Raw genomic sequence first — 19,610 nt, 5'->3', positions numbered from 1 at the left:
TACAAGGGAGTGCTCTTCAGTCCTATTGACAAGAGTATAAAATGACACCCTAGGTAAAGATCTAGAACTATCTTAACATTTTACATGACTAAAACATTGTACAACTGTGGTAAATGTACTTTTCAAAATTTAACAGAAAAATACTCAAATACGCACAAGGAGTAATGAAGTATGCTACGTAGTTGCAGAGTATTGTTATCGGTTGATTTAAAAATTAATCCACACTTACCCCATTTTGTTCAGACATCTTACCCTGTATGAAGTCGGCGCTCCTTCCACATGAGCTTACTCCTGTAGAATCTAACACCTCCACCCCCACCCACCTGCACAGATCCCACAATATCCTTGCTCTATGGGACTAAAGCAAAATCGTTTTTCTGAGAATGTAACTTCTGAAAATATTAGTATATGACTCTTTTTTGTAACTTTCCATTTGTATGAAATGTAATTATCACTATTATCTTTTTTGTAATAATAACAATAATAATAATTATTATTATTATTATTATCATTATTATTATTTGGTACTGGGGATTGAACTCAGGGGCACTCAACCACTGAGCCACATCCCCAGCCCTATTTTGTTTTTTATTTAGAAGCAGAGTCTCACTAAGTTGCAAAGCACCTCACCACTGCTTTGAACTCTTGACCTGCTGGGATTATAGGGGTGCACCGCCACGCCCAGTTCTACCTTGTAATTATGATTGCTCCTCCTGCCCACCCGCCTCTTTGTGGTTTTAGGCCTTACAAGTGTATTCCTACTCCAGTTGGGCTCAAGGGTTGCAGAACTGCTTGGTTCTCTGCATACTGTGCCCTGGCCAGAAATAAAGCTTCTATCTTTATCTTTAAAGGACACAGTGAATTATTTGGAAATCTGGGGATAGCACTTTAACAGTATTAGAAGCAATCTAAAAGCACAATAGTTAAAAACTAGTTAAAATCAGAGTATATCCATGCTATGGTCTACTTAAGCAAAATTAAAATGAAAGAGGCAGATTTCTATATATTGACACAGAACAAGCTTTAAAATACGGTAAATGATGAGCAAGTTAAAAATATATATACACCATAATCCCATTATGCTTATACTGGGGCTCCAAAAATGAACCCCAAAAAGCAATCTCACAACCAAGGTCTCACTGGCCTTACCTCATCTGTCATCCCTTTTCTCCTCTTTCTGTGAAGTTCCCCTATGTATCCATGGACCAAAAGAAATACAATTGTCTTCCATCCTTTCCAGTTTCATCAACCAAGGAAAACTAAGCTCCTATCACAGAAGAACTGAAAGTCAAACACCGTATCTAGAACTCAGATGAACTTTGTCCCAGGCCATGTCTGTTCTTCAGGTCCACTACCTCCCCTAAGGATCATTTACTGTTCCTCTAAAATTACCTACAGCCTATTTCTCTCTCCCCCATGAAGAAGGATATATAAACTTCTAAATCTCCTAGATGACAGAATACTCACTCCCCTATGATTATGCCGTGTACATAATAAACTTGCATGCCTTTTTGTTACTACCCAGAATATTGTCATACTCAATATTTTCTGCTGGTAAGTCTATTTCTCATACCCAAATATCAGCTGGGCACAGTGGCGCAAGCTTGTAATCCCAGTGTATTGGGAGGCTGAAGCAGAATGATCACAAGTTCAAAGCCAGCCTTAGCAAGTTAATGAGGCCCTAAGCAATTTAGCAAGACCCTCTCCCCCAAAAAAGGGCTGGGGATGTGGCTCAGTGGTTAAGTGCTGCTGGATTCAATGCCCAGTACAAAAACAAAAAACAAATATCTCATCTTCAGAAGTAAAAGAGATGGTACCCTTGCCCCAACATTTATTTAAAAATAATAATAACAATAAAGCTAACTACTTCTGTAGGTAGAGAATGTTATATAAAAGAGAATGTTGATACATATTTCTAAAAATGTACTCACAAAAAGATCTAGAACCTTGCTATTCAATACAAGCCACATGTGGATACTGAGCACTTTTAATGTGACTAAACAGAATGAAAAACTGAACTTTTAACTTTATTAAATTTTAATTAATTTAAACAAATTTTAAAATGAGGAAGTATTACACTTTAGGTATGAGGTTTCCCTCAAAGCTCATGTGTAAGACAATACAAGAAGGTTCAAAGATAAAATGATGAGATTATGAGAGACTTAACCAGTGAATTAATCCACTGATATGGATTAACTGGGTGATAACTGTAGGCAGGTATGGTGTGGCTAGAGAAGGTAGGCCACTAGGGCTTGCCTTTAGGGTTTATATTTTGTCTCTGGTGAATAGAGCACACTCTGTTTCCTGGCTGTCATGTCCTGAGATAATTTCCTCTACTACCCTTCCACCATGATGTTCTGCCTCAGCTCAGAACAAAGGAATTGGCTGTCTATGGAATGAGATTGCTGAAACCATGAGACAAAATAAACGTTTCCTCCTCTTAATGTTGTTCTTATCAGTTCTTTTAGTCACGGTAACAAAAAGCTAACTAAAAGAAGCATCATTATTTTTTCCTTAAACACAACTTTATTGTTTGGTAGGATACTATTTCACCTTAACCTTTTTGTCATATATGAAACTATTGTTTCTAATATTATTGACAAGGATTCCCTCCTTAACCAAACATTGCTTCTCTGAGAGCTCTTTTCAACTAGGACTAGTTCTTGGTCTGATGAGGCCAATTTAAGCAAGAATGTTGCTAAGCCAGTTTATTAAGCATTTCCCAGCCCTTGCTATCTAATCAAATTCTTCATCCTCCCCACTTGATATTTTATGAAGTTCTCACCCACTCTCAATACCAAGTACATTACCAAATTCATTTACGCTGCAACTAAGCTATAAATCCCAGTTGTATTGAGAGTTGAGTTCAATCTTTTTCCCCTATTGCAACAGTATTGAATAATGTCTTCCTTGCCTGGGGCTGGAGGTGTAGCTCAGAGGTAGAGTTAGCAAGCACAAGGCCCTGGGTTCAATCCCAGCACCCTTAAAAGACAAAATGAAATAAAAATTTCCTTGCCTATTTAACCTGCCTTTTTTTTTTTTTTTTTTTGTACTGGGGAATGAACCTAGGGGTACTTTGTCATTGAACTACATTCCCAGCCCTTTTTAATTTTTGAGACAGGGGTCCACTAAAATGCACAATTTTTCTTTTGACATTATAAATAAGTACACCACCAATATAATAGATCTTGTTTAACAAACTGATTTATTTGGGAGAGATAATTCAATAGGGGACTGGAGTTGTGGCTCAGTGGTGTGCCTAGAACATGTAAGGCACTACTGGGTTCAATCCCAGAACCACATAAAAAACAAATAAATAAAAATAATAAAGGTATTATGTTCATCTATAACTAAAATTTTTTTAAAATAAATAATAAATAAAAAACCTAGCCAAAATGTACAGGACCACACTAGATGTTAACTTTGTATTCAGATTCACAACACATTTTTGTGATGATGATACAATTGGCTTTACCAAGAAATACCAGTTCTTTGTATTTCTTGAATTTGGGGGGATTTCTTTGGATTTTTGGATTATGCAATGAAAAATAAAGCCAAATTGACTTTGCAGGTATGTCTGTATGAGAAAAAAAAAAAAAAAGACCTCAAGAAAATAGCAAGAGGGCTGGGGATGTGGCTCAAGCGGTAGCGCGCTCGCCTTGTATGCGTGCGACCCGGGTTCGATCCTCAGCACCACATACCAACAAAGATGTTGTGTCCGCCTAGAACTAAAAAATAAATATATAAAAAAGAAAAAGAAAAAAAAAAGAAAATAGCAAGAACCCAAGAATGGAATGAAGAAAATCAGGATGTTGCAAAAGCTAATGTTGGTGCTGGCAAAAAGCAGAAATAGAGATTTTTCAATGACTTTAGGTGTAGAGACTATGTATTTATTTCACAAGCAGATTAATAAATTGCAAAAATGTTTTTTGAAGCTATATTGGCAATACAGAACTGCATACCAATGAAGAAGCTAATCCTCCAATTGGAAGAGTAAAAGAACAAAAACGAAGGGAAAGAGAAACTGGAATAAGATATCTCAAATTTCATGATCAATATCAAATGTAACTTGCTATAACAGAACAAAAATTTAATTACCTGTTTATTAATCAAAATTTTAAAGATAATAAGTATACAATAGGAAAAGACATTGTCAAAAATACACTGTAAATTTGATAAGCTTCTTCACAAAAGTAAAACAAGAACCAACACAAATTGAGTCATTTCAAATTATAATTAAATAACCAGAAATATTTTTAAATTATTAAGTTGTTATTTTTTAAATATTTATTATTATTTTTTTTAGTTTTAGATGAACACAATATCTTTATTTTGTTTCTATGTGGTGCTGAGAATCCAACCCAGTGCCTCATGCATGCAAGGCGAGCGCGCTACCACTTGAGCCACAACCCCAGCCCATTAGGTTATTATTAAGAGATGAGCTTATACTTTTGGCTAGCTAGAAAAGAGCTTAGTTTATTGCACAAACAAGAAAGTATTTTTAGTGAGATTGGTTTAAAAAATATTGTTTCAGTTATGAAATTTTTGTTAGAAAGAATAATATTTAAGAAGTGTTTCAGGGTTGGGGTTGTGGCGCAGTGGTAGAGTGCTCGTCTAGCACATGTGAGGCCTTGGGTTCGATCCTCAGCACCACATAAAAATAAATAAAGATATTGTGTCCAACTAAAAAAATAAATATATATATAAAAAAAGAAGTGTTTCAAAAGTGAAACTCTTTGGGCTGGGATGGTGGCTCAGTGATACACTGCTCACCTACCATGTGTGAGGCACTGGGTTCGATTCTCAGCACTGCATATAAATAAATAAAATAAAGGTCAATTGACAACTAAAAAATACTTTAAAAAAAAGAAAATTAAGCAAATTAATTGCCTACAGAATGTAAGATTTAATATCAAAGATCAACTGATTCAATTTTTTTTTTTAATCACAACTACTTTTCTTTAGATTTACATGAGAGGAGTTACACAACATAAGATTGATTGAACCTGTTGCCTCGCTAGGAAAGCACTCTACCGCTGAGCCACAACCCCAGCTCCTATTAATATTTCAGTTGCATTTTCTCTCAAAGGATTTATAAATTTACAAAAAAAATGCCACTGATTAACAGCCAAATATATATATGAATACATGAATTTGTGGCATAAATATTTCTGAATCTTCTATACCTGTCAAAGAAGAATTTCAGGGGCTAGAGCTGATACTCAGTGGCAGAGTGCTTGCCTAGCACATGTGAGGTACTAGGTTCGATCCTCAGTAGCACCACATAAAAACAAATAAATAAAATAAAAGTATTCTTTCCATCTAAAACAACAAAAGAAAAATTTCAGCAATGTTTGAAAAAATAAAATTTCTACACAAGAGACAATATTGTTAGGTTATGTAAAAATTCAGACTTAATGAAATTCTAAAACAAGAAACCAATATTCCATTTATTGTTTAGTTCTACATACATAATGAATATACTGTGCTTGACACTTTCTAAAGCAGATTTTATGTAAAAGACCGTGGATACTATACTTTAAAACATTAGTAATACATGCAAATGCTATGAATTACTGCCAATAGAAGAAGTCCTAGAAATTACATGAGAGAATGAAAAACAAATTTTAAAGATAACTTAGAAAAATTCATCTCACAAAACTTATTCAGCAGTTTTTGTGGGGAGGGATCGTAAGAATTTTAAGGCTATTTGAGAAACACAGTAAAACTATAGTTTTCCTCCTTAGAAAAATGCATCTATGTATGCCACCCTGTTTTAATTGCCTCCTATTCATACAATTAATGAGGCAGGGATTCCTGTTCTAGGGTTATGAAGATAGCCAAACACATGACATCTGACACTGGTCAGGTAAAGTTCAACAGTCACATGTACTCAGAACCCTCACAAGCAATCAGACCTGGGAGGAGAGGAGGACATTATTCACTGACGGCCACACGGGGGATAAATATTAGAATAGAGTGAACAACCAGTGGCTTTGGGAAACAGGGTTTGTAGTACTAAGAGGATGAGTAGGATATTGGCTTGTTTACTTTTGTAGTCAGCTAGGAACTGAAATCTGTTACTTCATAATAAACAGGAACTGAGGAGGACTGTTCAGCTAGAGGACCATATCCATAGAAGCAGAATGGGGAGGAGCTAGTCCATCAAGGCCCTTCTAATTTTACCAGATGTCAAAACAGTCCCTAATATTGAGCATTAAAAATAAACAACCCAATGTGAAAACCCAAAACAGACATTTCTCCAGACATAAAAATGGCCAACAGGTTTATGAAAAGGTGCTCAACATCACTAATCAATGGGGAAATGCAAATCAAAACCACTATGAGGTATCATCTCACATAACTGTCATGAAGACTAACATCAAAAAGACAACAGATAACATATGTTGGCAAGGATGTGGAGAAAAGGGAATCCTTTATACACTGCCGACAGAAATGTAGACAAGGCAAATCATTATAGAAAACAGCATGGAGGTTCCTAAAGAAATTAAAAATAGAACTGCCATGATTCAGTAATCCCACTTCTAGACATATACCCAAAGAAAATGAAATCACCACCTCCTAAAGATCTGCATTCTCATATTCACTGCAGAATTATTCATAATAGGCAAGATATGGAAACAATCTTAAATGTCCACTGACAGATGGGTGAATAAAGAAAATCAATCTCTCTCTCTCTCTCTCTCTCTCTCTCTCTCTCTCTCTCTACACACACACACACACACACACACACACACACACACACACACACAATGGAATATTATTTACTCTTTAAATAAAAGAAATCCTGACATTTGCTACAACATGGATGGACTAGAGGATATCATTCTAGGTGAAGTAAGCCAAACACAAAGAAAAATTCATGACCTCACTTATATGTAAAATCTGAAGGAAAAAATGCGTGACCTCACTTATATGTAAAATCTGAAAGGAAAAGAAAAGGTCAAACATACAAAAAAGATAAAACAAAAGTAATGAAGGGGCAAATGGAAAAAGATCTACCCAAAGGGTACAATTAGCAGGTATGTAGAATAAATGAGTCAGTTTTAATGCATAACTAAAGGACTAAAGTTAATAAAACTGTATTGTACTAGGGTTTTAAGTAAGTAGATTTTACCTGCTTCTCTCTCTCTCTCTCTCTCTCTCTCTCTCACCCCCCCCCCACACACACACAAATAGTAACTCTGAGACAATGAATATGTTACTCTGCTTCATTACAGTAACCATTTTAGGATTTATGTGTATACTATAACGTTATATAGTAAACTATACACATTTTTATATATACATATGTGTACATATACATTTTTTTTTCAAATTTAATTGAACCTTGAGCTACGGTACATACAGCTCAGTGGTAGAGTCTAGCATGCACAAACACAATACCCAACACAGCAAGAAGGAGGAAGAGTGGATGGGAGGGGTAGGAGAAGGAGGAGGAGGAGGAAATGATGGAGAAGAACTACTGCTCAATATCATTCTATCGTTGCCTCTTCTCATAAGAGCTCCACCTTAAGAAAAAAGTAGGTAATGCTCTGTGCTCAAGGGATAATCCAATAATTCAGTATCCTAAAATAATCCCGAGTAATTCCTAAGTAGTCTCAGATATACTTCAAAATTATTTAGAAAGATGCACATGAGAGGATCAATATTCAATTGACCAGGATCTTTTTCACAAGACCGATTCCAGGATAAAATTGAACAAAATTATTCACTTACACTCAAGGCAAAAATTCAAAAGCACAGTCCCAGTCAAAAGCTCTTCTTTATCCTGAAAACTAAAGGCAAATTAGTTAGGGGAGAATAATTTTCAATGTTGTTTTTACAAGGGGTGAGGCTACAGCTATCAAATTTCCACTTATTAATAGAATGGGTTACAGACATCGTCTAATAATCTGGACTAAATACAACTCTACATACTCCTAAAATTGTGAAACCTGTTTATTCTCTGACCCAAATCCTCATCTTAAAAAAGCCTTAAAGGGCAAAAGATGGCCTCTCAATTCTTTATGTTCTGTGGGAAATTTTCTATGGGGAAAAAGATATTGGTGGGTCTAAACATTCAATATATGATTACTTACAGTTATGTCTAAAGTTGTAATATGAGGAAATGAGTCACCAAAAGAGAAAAAAATTTACTAATCAACCGATAACTGATTTTTAAAAAAATCAGTCCCCCATTCAAATGTCTTTTCAGGCTTAAATATAATATAAAATCTCTTTTTAAAAAATATTTATTTTTTAGTTGTAGTTGGACACAATAACTTTTTTTAATTTTTTTATTTTTATGTGGTGCTGAGGATTGAACCCAGCGCCATGCAAGTGCTAGGCAAGCATTCTACCGCTGAGCCACAGCTCCAGCCCCTCAAAGTTTCTTTTAAAATTGAATGACAACATGACAATCAACTGCAAAATGAAATTGCAAATTTTGCAAAAGGGTGACATACTAGGTGTTTTAAAAAAAAAACTGATTTGAATATCAAAGAATTTTAGGCCCTTGAGAAATAAGAACTCCACAAATATTTTGCAAAAAAAAAATAGTTATATGATAGTTCTAAAAAAGTCATACATAAACAAGAGAACCTTTATCCCACCACCATAATTTTTGTGAGGAAAAAGCAGAATGGTAAATTTTGTTTAAACAACCACTCTTAGGCTGGTTCAGTAGGAGAGCACTCTGTGGTAGAGCGCTTACCTAGCATGTGTGAGGCACTGGGTCTCAGCACTGCATATAAATAAATAAAATAAAGGTCCATTGACAACTAAAATAAATGTTTAAAAAAAACATTCTTAGTAAGGATATAAAATCTCTATCAAACTTTTTCCACAAAAATATTTACTGTTAATTTTGATTCCATTTTGATAGACTGGTTATATAAAAGTGAAATGAATAATATAGGTAAATACATTTAGGATAAAACCAAGTTTTTCACCATCAGAGAATGTGCTACAAATATAGAAAGGGTGAAGACTAGAATGAACTGTGGAACTAAACTGAAATTAAAATGTTAGTATGAACTCATGGTTGTTTGGGTTTGCGGGGGGACTGTTTTTTAATTTGTTTTGGTGCTGGGGATCAAACAGGGACCTTGTGCATGCTAAGCACAAGCTTTACACTAAGCTAGTCCCAAACTTATTATTTTTAATTCTTTTTATTTTTATTTGTTTTAATTAGTTAAACATGACAGTAGAATGCACTTACATACTTTGATACATCACACATAGATGAGATATAATTTCTCATTTTTCTGAGTATACATATGGTAGAATCACATTGCTCATACAGTCACATATATACAAAAAGTAATAATGTCTATTTCATTATACTATTTTTCTTATTCCCACATCCCCTGCCTTCCCCTCCTTTCACTTCCCTCTACCTAATCTAAGATAATGCTATTCTTTTTTTCCACTGAAGGACATCTAGGTTGGCTCCAGTTTATCTATTGTGAATCGTGCTGCTATAAACATTGATGTGGCTGTGTCTGGAAATCCATATGCAACAAAATGAAATTAAATCCCTGTCTCTCACCATGTACAAAACTTAACTCAAAATGGACCAAGGACCTAGGAATTAAACCAGAGACTCTGTGTCTAATAGAAGAAAAAGTAGGCCCTAATCTTCATCATTCTTTTTAAATAAATATAAAGAAATATATATGAGCCAGGCGTGGTGGCACACTCCTGTAATCCCAGTGGCTCAGGAGGCTGAGGCAAAAAGATCACAAGTTCAAAGCCAGCCTTAGCAACATAGCAAGGCACTAAGCAATTCAGTGAGACCCTGTCTCTAAATAAAATACAAAAAAGGGCCAGTGATGTGGCTCCATGGGTAAGCACCCCTGGGTTCAATCTCTAGTACCAAAAAAAAAAAAAGAAATATATATGTTAGTAATCTGTATCTCCTAACTTTGATTGCTGGAAAGGCTAAAACCAGCAACACTGCAGGATCAATGACTATATCAAATGACCAGACTGACTTTTAAATACCACTCTCCACTAAAATAGAAGTAAGACCTTTAGCTGATTTCAAGAGCAAGGGCAAGGAAGATCTTATTGAACTATATAGTATAAAAGTACTCAAAAGTTGATGGGAATTGTCAAAAAATAAAAAATAAAAAAAATAAAAGTTATTGTAAAGGGGTTCTCATTAGTCAAATCTGAAACAATCTGAGCATCACAAAATAATTATATAACAATAGATTATAAACCACTGAATAAAACAAATTTATAAATCCACAAAAATTAATTAGCAAGTTAGGGGAGAAGGGAAAGCTTTTCCCTAGAGCAGAATTCAAAGTGATAAATATAAGTGAAATTAGTATCAGACATGGTGGTGTATACCTGTAATCCCACTGGCTCTGAGGCTGAGGCAGGAGAATTCATAGTTCAAAGCCAGCCTCAGAAACTTAGGGAGGCCCTAAGGAACTTAGCAAGACCCTGTCTGAAAATAAAATATTAAAAAAAAAAAAGAGTGGGGATGTGGACCAGTGGCTAAGCAACTGTGTTCAATCCCTGGTACCAAAAATTTAGAAAATCAACATTTGACAACAAACATAGCAATACATTTTAGACAATAATCAGTATTTTCAAAGTGACTCCCCAGAGTTACGAAAAAAAAAAAAAGTTACAAAGGAAAAATAATTTTTAGAGTAAATACACCCTTCAGATAGCAATTTTTCAAATAAGTTTATTATTGTCAATAATGGGATAAACTAAAATCATAGGCCTTTAGATGATATACTACTAATTATGTCTGTGATATTCCTGCCCAAAATGTATAAACTGAATCTGATCATGAGAAAACATCAAACAAATCCAAACTAAGAAACATTCTACAAATGAATGACCCACACTCTTTAAAATTGTTAGTCACAAAAGATATGCAAAGACTTAAGAGACTGTTCCAGACTATAAGGGACTAAAAGATGCATGACAACTAAATACAACACATAATTCTGGACTAGCAGGAAAAAAGTTTATTATTCATTTAAATTTACTTTTGCCATTAGTACATTGTCTTAATGCACTCAGGCTACCATAACAAAATACCACAAGTTGGGCATCTTATAAACAACAGAGATTTGTTTCCCACAATTCTGGAGCCTAAGGAATCTGAAATCAAGGCACTGGCAGATTCAGTATGTCCTCATATGGTAGAGGTAAGCAGCTCTCTGTGGCTTATTTTATAAGGGCAGTAATATTCAGGAAGGCTGAAGAATTTTGACTGATGGGGCATCATGTCAGTAAATCACTCTTGTTTGGTTCCAAAAAATCCCATACACAAAAACACACAAAAATGTAAACTTTGTTGATGTTATTTGTACTAGTCTTAGATTTTTCTATAAGTTTAAAATAATATTAAAATGTAATATTTAAAAAGTTTAAATTAAAAAGCATAACAAAATAACTTTTTAATTACAAGACTATGGAATACCAAAAGTATAATTATGTATAGATTGAGATCACAATAAATGATACATGCATTGCTCAAGCATGCTGGCAGTATAACCTGTACTATACCTCTACAGAGAGCAATTTAGCAATATCTATCAAAATGATAAATGCACATACCTCATGACCAACATCATACTCCAAGGTATTCTCCTATGAATATATTATCAAATACATACATAATATATAAACACTTATTTTAGCTTATTCATAATAAGAACATATCCAAAACAACCTAAGTAACTATTAGTAAGACATAGTTAAATATATATTTGATGCATCTTTACAATGGAATTAGCTTTTAAAAAGAACAAGGTAGTTCTAAATGTATTTTTAAAAACATTTCAAAGATGTACTATTTACTCTCATCTCTGCCTTCATTGTCCTGTGGCCTCATTTTGATCCTTTTTTCTCTTTCTCTCTCTGATAAAGACACCAGTCATTGGATTTAGGGTCCATAATAAGCCAGTATTTACTCATCTTTATTTTGGATTTGTTTGTTTGGTTGTTTTGGATGTTTTTTATTTGGTTTGGTTTGGTGCTGAGGATGGAACCCATGGTTTCACACATGCTCTAACAATGAGCTATATCCCTTACCCTTTTCATTTTGAGACAGAGTCTCGCTGAGTTGTTAAGGCTGGCCTCGACTTTGCACTCCTCATGTCTCAGGCTCCCGCGTTGCTGGAGTTACCATGTACCAGTATGGCCAGCTCTGACCTCATCATAATATCCTAACATCTGCAAAGAATCTATTTCCAAATAAGGATACATTCATAGGTACCCAGGGTTAGGACTTCATCATATTCTTTTAGGGAACACAATTCAACTCTGTTTCTCCTTTCACAGAACTTGGTTTTCACAAAACCAATCTCAAAAGACTAAGCTGGACTGTTCATAAAGAGAAAGTGCCATGACACTTGAACAACAAAAAAGACAGAAGTGGGCCCTTTTACTACAACCCTCAAAAAAGCACATTCTCTGGGCCTTGGAGGAAGTCATTCAGCAGTAGACCTGGACCTATACCTTTAGCCTCTCACAAGGAATATTATCTACAAATATGTAGTGCTATAAAGAGACTTTAAGTGCTCAGTAAAGTTGAATGGAGTGAAAATATACTTAATAGGGATAGTTCAGTTGTGAAAGAAAAAAAACTTAAACAATTTATGTAAAAATAATATTACTAATAAACTGAATATTAAATATCAAATATTATTATAAAATAATATGTGATTATATAGGAGAAAACATTTATTTTAAGAAATACTGCTAAAGTAAAGATAAAATAACATAAAATACACAACTTACTTTCAAAAAGTTTAAGGGAAAAAAGTATATGCACAAAGAAAGAAAGAAGGGCTGGATATGGTATAGCTCAGCAGTGGATGCTTGTGCAGCAGGTGTGAGGATCCCTGTGTTTGATCCCCAGCACCACACACAAAAAAGGAGAGAGTGTATAAATAATACAAAATAAAAGTAAACTGTTGATTTTAGGATGTTAACTGGCCTATTCTCTCAATTTCTCCATTGTAGGAAATTTTTCAAACTAAAAAGATGATGTGGGGAAATGGGGGCATATCTTAACTGGAACATACCAGCTTGCACCTCACATCAGAATAGATTAGATCTAGAACAGAAAGGATGTAAAAAGGTGAGTACTTTATACTACGTGTCTCTCATCTCTATGTTTTTCTATATATTATATTTCTCCCCAACAATCTACCATAGCGAACAAAACATTTCTCACAAAGCTTTTTTACCCTATTTAACCTCTCTCTGAATAAGAGGCAGGAAAGTATCAGGAGGTTGGCAAAGGTTTCCCAGTCCAATGAATGTACTAAATCAGAGAAGGATTAAGGGATTAAGGCTTGAGTAAATTAATTCTCTCTTCAATTTATCTTAACTCTTAATTCCCTTCTCACATTTAGCAGGGAAGAGAATGAGAAACTATTGTAGGGGAAAAAAAAAAAAAGCCCAAATGAGTAATACAGATTATATTCCAGAGTCTAAACATCATTCTCTGGTGATAAGCTACCATCCTAGAAAAGAAGCAGACACACATGAATCATTATCTTTCTCAGGTTTGACAGTCAGGACAAAAGCCTGGGAAAATAGGATATTCACCTAACAAGGACAGAGGAGAGAAAAGAGGAATGGAGAAAAGTAAGAAAGAAAAAAGGGAGAGCAAATTAATAAGAGTGGTGATTAAATTGATAAACTCAGAGCTGTCCCTAGATATCTTTCTAAATCAATTCCAACTCTGAAAGTCTTTCTCAATTTCATTCTGACACTAGTTACAGCTTTTGAAGTCATAAAAAATATATACATGACACCAGGTTATTGGACAATCAGGAAAACACAGAATTCCTTTCTGCTACAAAAAGAAATGAACCCATTCATGGGTAAAATATATTAATCATCACAAAGTTCAAGAACCTCCTTCAAAAGGGTTAAGTGTTTAAAATACTTTACTGATTTGCCCTGGTATCATAAGGACGGCAGTTACCATTCTACAGCCCAACAGATGAAGCCAACTCCTAGAATCTGTCTGTTCAAACAATGAATAAACATCTGTGAACCACCTTAATTATATTTTTTTTAGTTACCTGAAAAAATAGTATCTCTTACAGATACAAAAAGAACCATAATCACTCTTTTAATTCAATTCAACAATGGCAGAATGAATCATGTTAAATGGTTGGTTTTCCAACAATTATATACCTTGGTAATTGAAATTCAACTGATATGAAGTTACTGCAGACTATAATAAATTGACAATTTATTCATTTCAAGTACATCTCCCCAGTACCATTAACATGTTTATTACAAAAAAAATTATATCAAAAATTTAAACACAATTAATTGTGATACTTGAAGAAAAGATCATATTTGACCAGTAAGTTCCCTTAAAATAGTATTAAACCTACACCTACCATAAAGTATAAGACTTCAATTACATAGCTATTAATATAATCACTAAATATAAGGTATGACAACAGAAGATCTGAATTATCAACAATCTAGTATTATTACATCAACAGTTTTCAAATATAACATTCATTCTTGAATAATCATTTAAATATGGTAATAAGACTGATCAAATACAAACCTGATCAATAAAAAAGTTCACTCTTACCTAAAGGAGGTGAATCTAATGTCGTCACTGCAGATGCTTCAAAACAACATTTCCCACTGTAATTATTTCCATCGTTAATTTCCTTACTTCTTCCTTTAGTAGGCAAAAGATTTGAATCACATACTCCAGAATCATTCTGTGCCTGAAGAAATGCATTATTTGCTGTACCCTAAAAGAACCAAATATATATATATATTTTTTAAGCAGAAATTGATTCTAACTTCTCATATTTTTATAATAGACTCCTAGTTTTAAATGAGCTACCAGTTTGCCTACATCAGGAACAGATATTTAAGAATTAAAATCCAACTTCTATTGGTTTTTAATTGCAGAAAGACACAATAACTTTATTTTATTTATTTATTTTTATGTAGTAATGAGGATCAAACCTAGCGCCTCATACATGCTAGGCGAAATGCTCTACCACTGAGCTACAACCCTAGCCCCCTTCTACTATTATTTTTATTTATTTATTTATTTTGGTACCAGGGATTGAACCCAGGAGTACTTCACCACTAAGCCTTTTTTTGCATTTTATTTAGAGACAGGGTCTCACTGACTTGCTTAGTGCCTCGCTAAATTGCTAAGGCTGGCTTTGAACTCGCAATCCTTCCGTCTCAGACTCCAGAGCCATTGGGAATTTAGGTATGTATCACAGCACCCAGCCCTCTTCTGTTATTTTTAAAGCAATTTATGTTAACAAAGCTGAAAGACATGACAGAATGAAAACTATGGGTATAGCTCCAGTGTATTCTAAACATATCAGAAGAATTTTTAAAGAAATCAAAACGTCATTCACATAGTCAAATGTTCTTTTTCTTGATAAATTCCTCATTACTAAAATCAACATTTAAATATAATTAATTTTTAGGTGTGAAAATTGCAAATGCTTGGTTTTCTTGCAATTATATACCCCGATATTCAAATCTAACTGATGTGAGATTATAGCTGGCTCCCAGAATCTGTCCATTGTTGGTTTGATTTAAAGAGAAACATATACTAAAAATGTACTTAAAAGAGACTCCTGGAATTTTCTTCAAAATACCTGGGGAGGGCAGATGCTGCGGCCGTGCCCAGGTCTTTTCTCTGGGCATGGCTGCTGCTACCTCCGAGACTGCTGTCCCTGATACTCAGAGGTCTTTTCTCTGAGGTTGTGCCTTCTACCTACAGTGTTACCACCAATGCTGCTGATACTAATAACGCTGTTGCCACCCCAAGGCCGCCAGGAGATCTTCTTTCTGAGTGCCCACACCCAGGCAGCTGCAGCCAACTCACTGCCCCCTGCAACACCGCTGTCTCCTATACCACTATGGCCGACACCACTGCTGTCCCCGCCCCTGAGATCACCTAGGTGATGCTACCACTGTCCCACTACAACTGCCGCTGACCCACCACCTGCTGCCACCAACCCCTGCCACTACTGCTGCCACCACTGCCCAGAGGTCTGCTGCCACGGAAACTCCAGGTTTGGTTGCATGTGGCAGCATCCACCTTGGGACACGGGCCAGGGCCCAGGGGGCTCCAGAGTGCCAGCAGGTTTGCCACCACAACCGCCTCTGTCTGGGGATTCCAGCCAGGACCTGAAGGTCCAATGTGGGGAGTGCTGGTGGGTTTGGGTGCACATGGGGTCTTCCTGCTGGGAGTGCTGGTCGCCCCTGTCTTGATGCTGCTTCTCAAGGTCACTCCTTTTTGTGAGCATGTCCCTGGTGGTCTCTGCAAGGTGTAATAGTGTTGAGATCTTGGGACTACAGCATGGCCAAGCCTGGGGTATCTGAAGCCCAGATTGGTGGAAAGAGTTTGATTTTTCCATCAAAATTTATTTTATTTTATTTTGTTTTTCTATTTGCTAACATCTCTACCATATTTTGAACAGGGTGTTTTTTATGCCTCAGTGTGTGGAGGATGGTGATATATGAATAGTGTTTTGCAGTTTTGTTGTACTCTTACATATCTTTAAATTTTTTTCTTTGTTTGTATTCTTCCTTTCACTTGTCTGTTTTCCGGGATTCTCTTTCCACCTTTTCTCTAACCAACAGCCAATCTCAGTCGGTTCTCTTCCACTCTTCCTATGAACTTAGCTTCTAGCTTCTCTCTTCCTCACTTGTAAACATTGCATACTACACTACTCCTGTTCTCTCATCCACCATTTGAAATTGTAAACAGTTTAGCAAATTTTCTATTTATACTGTAGATAACTACTGAACTTATCATTTTGGTTTATTGTGAGAAAGCAGTGGATGCCTTAGTGGAAGCTATAAGGTTTAAGGCTATATATCGTTTACACTGGGTACTGTTGATATTGGTCTCACTTTAAAGGTGAGGTGCTGGAAACCTTCAGAGACATTATAGGTCAATAGGGTAGAATTTCTGCTAGATGGGAAAACACACGAACAACATGAAAAAACAAGGGAATAAAACACCCCAAACAAACCAAGATACTCCAACAACAGATTCCTCTAACAACATAGTAGAAGAGATGTCCAAGGAATTCAGAATGTACATAGTTCAACTGATCTGAAAAGTAAAGGATAGTATAAGGAGTGAAATCAAAGAAAGGAAGTGAAAGATCATTTCAATAAAGAGAGATTGTGAAAAAAAAACAAGCAGAAATTCTAGAAATGAAGGAATCAATAAACCTAATTATAAATTCAATAGAAAGCATCACGAATAGACTAGACCACTTGGAAGACAGAACCACAGGCAATGAAAACAAAATATATAATCTTGAAAATAGAAATGACCATACAGAGAAAATGGTAAGAAACCCTGAACAGAACACCAAAGAATTGTGGGATACCATGAAAAGAGCAAATGTAAGAGTTATCAGAACAGATAAAGGAACAGAGGCACAAACCAAAGGAAAGCACAATCTTTTCAATGATAAAATATCACAAAATTTCCCAAACCTAAAGAATAAAATGGGAAATCAAATACAAGAGGCTTACAGGACCCCAAATGTACAAAATTACAGCAGACTCACACCTAGACACATTATAATGAGAATGACTAACATAGAATAAAGATAAAATCTTAAAGGCCATAAAAGAAAAATATCAAACTACATATGGGGAAAACCAATTTAGATCTCAACTGATTTCTCAATTCAGACCCTCAAAGCTAGAAGGTCCTAGAATAATATATCTCAAGCTCTGAAAGAAAACGGTTGCTAACCAAGAACTTTATATCCGGCAAAATTAAGTTTCAGATTTGAAGATGAAATAAAAACTTTCTGTGATAAACAAAAATTAGAAGAATTCACAACTTGAAACCTGCACTACAGAACATTTTCAACAAAATATTCCATGAGGATGAGATGGGGGGAAAAAAGTGAAAATCAGCAAAGGGAGGATCTACACTAAAGGGATAGTCAACCAAAGGAGAAACGAAGTTAAATTAAAAACCAGAAATAAATCAAAATGACAGAGAATACAAATCACATCTCAATAATAACAACCTTGTATGTTAATGGCCTAAACTGATCAATCAAAAGACATAGATTGGCAAATTGGATTTTTTAAAAAGACCCAACAATATGCTGTCTCTAAGAGACTCACCTCATGGGCAAAGACATTCACAAGCTGAAGGTGAAAAGACGGGGAAAAAAAGATATCTCTTTCGGATTGTGTGAACAAGCAGGGGTTTCCATCCTCATTTCAGACAAAGTGGACTTCAAGCCAAAGTTAATCAGAAGGGACAAAGAAGGACATTTCATACTACATGAGGAAATGTATATCAGTAAGACATAACAATTGAAAATATTATGCCCTAATTAATGAAGCATCTATGTACATCAAACAAACCCTTCTCATTTTCAAGAATCAAATAGACCACAACGCAATAATACTGGGTGACTTTAACACACCTCTCTCACTACTGGACAGATTTTCCAAATAAAAAGTAAATTAAAAAACTACAGAACTAAATAATACAATTAATAACTTAGACTTAACACATAGAATATTCTATCCATCAATGAACAAATATACTTTCTTCTCAGCAACACATGGCTCCTTCTCTAAAATGAATCAATATTGTACCACCAAAGCAACTCTTAATAAATTTTTTAAAAAACTGAGATAATACCTTGCATTCTATCAGATAACAATGGAATAAAATTAGAAATCAACAAAAAAATAAAAAATAGAACCTACTGTAACAAATTGGAGACTAAATAATACAATACTAAATGATGAATGGATAGTAAAAGAAACAAGGATGAAATAAAAAAATTCTTAGAGGTAAATGAGAACACTGATACAACATAACAAAATCTCTGGGACACAAGGCAGTACTAAGAGGAAAGTTTATTGCATTGAGCTCAGACATTAAAAGAAAAAAAGTCAACAAATAAAAAACCTAAGATTATATCTCAAAGCCCTAGAAAAAGAACAACAAATCAACACCAAAAGCAGAAGACAGGAAATAGTTAAAATCAGAATTGAAATCAATAAAATTGAAACAACTGAAAAACTTGACAAAACAAAACTCTTAAGCCCTGCTAACAAAGAGAAAAAGCGAGAAAACTCAAATTACTAAAAAACATAATGAAGAAGGAAATATCACAATGGACATGTCTGAACTACAGAAGATAATTAGAAACTATTTTGAAAATTTATACTCCAATGAAATAGAAAATATTGAAGACATTGACAAATTTCTAGAGACATATGATCTACCCAAAGTGAATGAGGAGGGCATACACGATTTAAACAGATCAATTTCAAGTAATAAAATAGAAAATACCATCAAATGCCTACCAATCAAGAAAAGCTCAGGATCAGACAGATTCTCAGCCAAGTTCTACAAGACTTTCAAAGAAGAATTAATACCGATATTCCTCAAAGTGTTCCATGAAATAGAAAAGGAGCAAACCCTTCCAAACTCAATTCTATGTGGCCTATATCACCCTGATACCAAAACCAGACAAACACACATCAAGGAAACAAAACTTCAGACTAATATCCCTGATTAACAGAGATGCAAAAATTCTCAATAAAATTCTGGC

At 34.8% G+C, this 19,610-nt stretch overlaps 1 protein-coding gene across 1 annotated transcript in view; it reads right to left on the bottom strand.

The window, feature by feature from the left end:
- The window catches only part of Rad54b (RAD54 homolog B), a 106,948-nt gene that overhangs the window by 67,646 nt on the left and 19,692 nt on the right, over positions 1–19,610 (bottom strand). Inside the window, exon 3 of the mRNA XM_026384518.2 lies at positions 14,606–14,774. Coding sequence (XP_026240303.2) covers positions 14,606–14,774 — 169 coding nt within the window. The remainder of the gene's footprint in view (positions 1–14,605; positions 14,775–19,610) is intronic.

This window comes from Urocitellus parryii, chromosome 7, assembly GCF_045843805.1.
Source record: "Urocitellus parryii isolate mUroPar1 chromosome 7, mUroPar1.hap1, whole genome shotgun sequence".
Lineage (NCBI taxonomy): Eukaryota > Metazoa > Chordata > Mammalia > Rodentia > Sciuridae > Urocitellus > Urocitellus parryii.
The sequence above is the reverse complement of the archived record's forward strand: the minus strand, read 5'-3'. Positions and strand labels throughout refer to the sequence as shown.